The sequence below is a fragment of the Notothenia coriiceps genome, unplaced genomic scaffold (genome assembly GCF_000735185.1).
Source record: "Notothenia coriiceps isolate Sejong01 unplaced genomic scaffold, NC01 NC01_scaffold00008455, whole genome shotgun sequence".
In the NCBI taxonomy this organism is placed as follows: domain Eukaryota; kingdom Metazoa; phylum Chordata; class Actinopteri; order Perciformes; family Nototheniidae; genus Notothenia; species Notothenia coriiceps.
The window spans coordinates 468-4,095 of NW_011341156.1; the positions used below are offsets into that span (position 1 = coordinate 468).

At 41.8% G+C, this 3,628-nt stretch overlaps 1 protein-coding gene across 2 annotated transcripts; it reads left to right on the forward strand.

Annotated features, from left to right (window-relative positions):
• Positions 1-210: 210 nt before the first annotated feature.
• LOC104944595 (E3 UFM1-protein ligase 1-like) lies at positions 211-1,946 on the forward strand. 2 transcript variants are annotated; one of them, XM_010770153.1, is made up of 6 exons: positions 211-282; positions 367-513; positions 773-948; positions 1,042-1,221; positions 1,317-1,443; positions 1,666-1,946. In XM_010770153.1, exons 1-6 carry the CDS (start codon positions 243-245, stop codon positions 1,689-1,691), a joined length of 696 nt encoding a protein of 231 aa, XP_010768455.1. In that variant the 5' UTR covers positions 211-242; the 3' UTR covers positions 1,692-1,946. The 2 variants fall into 2 exon arrangements, with proteins under 2 accessions (XP_010768455.1, XP_010768456.1); XM_010770154.1 differs by having other exon boundaries at positions 1,586-1,675.
• The last annotated feature ends 1,682 nt before the right edge of the window (positions 1,947-3,628 follow it).

Here is a 3,628-nt window from a genome sequence, read left to right on the forward strand (position 1 = left end):
GTGTACAACAGCTGCAGTTATGTAAGCATCTCCATGTATGTTCTATTGATGTTATGTATGAAAAATAAATAAAAAGTTCCAAAATTTTTTTTAAATATGACCACGTTAATGAACAACTTCTTTATAGTCATATCTTAGCGGAGCAGAATTTATGACTTACGAAGGTGGACAGAAGAAAATGTTTTGATTGACTCTGTTTTTTTTCTGTTTCTGTGTCCTGCAGGCCGACACCTGTCAGCAACATGATCGCAGCTTTTGGCTTTCAGGAACATCTTCTGTACTGTAAGCAGAGAGTTTGATGGTTCTGTGTTTTATGATGGTAGTGTGCCTCAGTGTCTGATTCTGTGATGGCTCTGTTGTTGCCAGCGGTCCTGGAGGAGCTGGTGAACACCGGCCGTCTGAAGGGCAGCGTGGTGGGAGGCCGGCAGGACAAGGCTGTGTACATCCCTGATATCTACTCCAAAACTCAGAACGCCTGGGTGGACGCTTTCCTCAAGCAGAACGGATATTTGGGTATGGGTTTTGAAATTATTATTATTATTACTATCAGCATATTTTTGGAACATATCTTCCAAAAATGGTAATCCGATTCCTTATTTTTGTAAGTGTATATATATATATAACATAGGTCTAGTTGTTCTTTAGAAATGTTATTTCCATAATGTTACATGTACCATTTTTAAATCTCAGGGAGGCGAGTGATGTATTTTGGAGGTTGTATTACTATAATTGTGTGTGTGTGTGTAGTCTAAGTGCACTCCTCCTCCTGCAGAGTTTGATGCTCTGGTCCGGCTGGGGATCCCTGAGCCCAGCAGCTTTGTCAAGAAGCGCTTCAAGTCCAGCAAGCTGCTGTTCCTCAGGGCGGCCTGCGTGGGGCAGGCTCTGGTGGACCAGGTGGAGGCATCTGTGGAGGAGGCCGTCAACTCAGCCACATGGACTGACATACAGGTGCTACACAGCTGTCTCTAACTGAGCCCCTATTCATGGTAAATATATGCATTTCTTCAGTTTTAATCCTTGCTCTCACTCTGGCTCTTTCAGCCCATTTTGCCCAGCTGCCTGTCAGTGGAGGACATGGGGATGCTGATCGCCGAGGCGATGAGGAGCACTAATGTCCAGTCCTCTGCCAGAGTGCTGGGAGACACGGTGGTGGTCAGTGAGAAGTTCATCAGCAACTGCCTCTCTCTGTTTGATGAAGCCATGCAGCAGAAAGCTCAGAAGGTACAGCCGTCCTCCGTCACATCTGCATGAGTTCAACCATAAGAAAAAAAGACTTTGAAAGTACAGTGTGTGCTGTTTCTTCATGTGTCTCCCAGGAAGTAAAGAACAATCCAGTGTTCCTGATAACTGAAGACGATCTGAAGCAAGCGTCCATGCTGACAGAGAGCACATCAACTTCTAAAAAGGACAAGAGAGAAGCAGAGCGCAAGAAGAAGAGCACAGGTTGGTGAAGTCCAGCCCACCTCACACACACTAATAAACACATATAGCAAAACTTTGAAATCTAGAGCAAACTGGTGACCCAATTGGCTCTCAGACTAATTAGTCTTTCTACATTGGAGAAATGTACGTCCTCTTTTTCCAGTGTTCTGAAGTGACTTCAGACTCCGAGGAGGTCTATTGGATTCTCAACACAGATTTCAGACATTTGTATTTGTTTTGTAGACCAGAACACTAGGCGCTGGTTGTGAGAAAAACCTTGAGACAGAGAAACAGAAGAATCCATTGAGAGGCCTCAGAAAACTGGGTGGAGGGGCACCAACATTCAAACTAGGGCTGCAGAGCCACTGTTGTTTTCAGTCCTGATCATTCATCTACAGATTATTTTTCTGATGATGAATCATTCGGTCCATAGATGTTGTAGAGGCTAAGCCAACGCTTTAGGCCTCTGATGATCCGCTTTGTTTGTAATTGATGCACACCTTGTCTGCTGCCGAATAAAAGTCAGAAACAAAGCTTCCTGTTCGAAATAGTCCATTTATTTCCCTTTTTACTGGTTTCTTCCCATCATTCACCACACGATATTACGGTTTACACAATACCTTTTGCTTGTTTGTAATCCTGTGTGTGTGTGTGTTCCGTGTGTGCTCCTGTGTGTGCTCCTTGTGTGTGTTCTCCGTGTGCCATCGGTGTGTGTGTGTTCTCCGTGTGTGTGTGTTCTCCGTGTGTGGTCAAAAGCTGTCTGGGCCTTCCGGTGGAACCTCTCACCAACAAACATAGGTTCCTACCTTTACACCCACAGTTAATTGGCTCCTACAGTCTGCAAAGGCTAAAATTCTCCCCCTGCCTGAAACGCCTCCATTGGACTCCTTTGTTTACTTCCGGGAAGTAGTGACATCACTTTGTAACCCTCGCGCTTCTATTGGCTAGTGCTCCAACACATTGTACGTGATAGGCTAAGGGGCGAGACATCTCTAAGAGGTTGAGCAATAAAGTTGTATAAAGGGAGGACTACTATAAAAAAATGTTTATAAACTATTTTAAACATCTAAAATGAGAGAACATTTTTACAAAAAATATACAAAATGTAAGTACAATAGGAAAGTGACAAATGACTAAATGAAATATAATTGATCCGAGCCAAAACCAAAATGTGTTTCTTGTGCCCATTAGAAAACAATGATATATTGGAGTATTTGTTCTGTGTGGTAGTGTAGGTGTTCCATGTTGAATCGTGGGACTGGGCGTCTCTTAAATGTCCCCGGACAGCTCGAGTCTCTCCTCCGGTTGAGTGGCAGCGGAGAGTGGGCGACGACATGGAGAGTGTCAAAGCCATTCCACTGAACAGATATCAAGTCAGCTGTGAAATGCATGAAGAATGGCAAGCGTGAAATGAGGCCAGTGAAGACAGCAGGGTTTTATAATGTATGTGTGCAGGGTGCACTGAAATGTCCGCATAGGTTAGTTCATACATAATAGGAGTTAATTGTAACAAGAAGGGGTCTTTGAAGTTGGTTTGAAGCACATCAGTTTATGTTATTTCAGTTTTTGAAGTCAGTTTAGAGTCAACGCTACGGTCATGTTACAGTTACACATCTATTTTATTAAAGTTAGAATCAAAATCAAGATACTTTGTTCATCCCAGAGGTGAACATTTGGTAAATTAGCTGAATGTGATTGAATAGTTAGTAACTGGGGGACTTAATTTTTATTTTATTTTTGTAACCTAAAGTTATGTAACAATATTTTTAGTTGAAGGTGTTCATGTTGCATTGTGCCTTTTTAACAACAACAACAACAACAACAACAACAACAACAACATGTTCTCCTTCAGCCTTCATGCATATATCCAATTATTCTTTTATGAATTTAAAATATTTAAATATGAAGAACAGGGTCTAAATGTTTCCTTACCAACATGTGTTTCTATTGCACATTTTAAGAGGTGCTAATTTCCGGGTTCATATTTGTATTATGTGCTTCTTATGTTTGTTTTACCTATCGATGTCATTATGTTACAGAAGTAAACACAAAGGTTTTAGCCTTTGCAGACCATTTACATGCACACAAACCTAAATAACACACGAGAGGAAAGGGAAAACCCCAAAACGCATAAAAGGGCCTCTTTGATAAAAAACCATCACAATTGTTGGAATATACGGTTTTTGGGTGCTAGCGTAAGTACGTT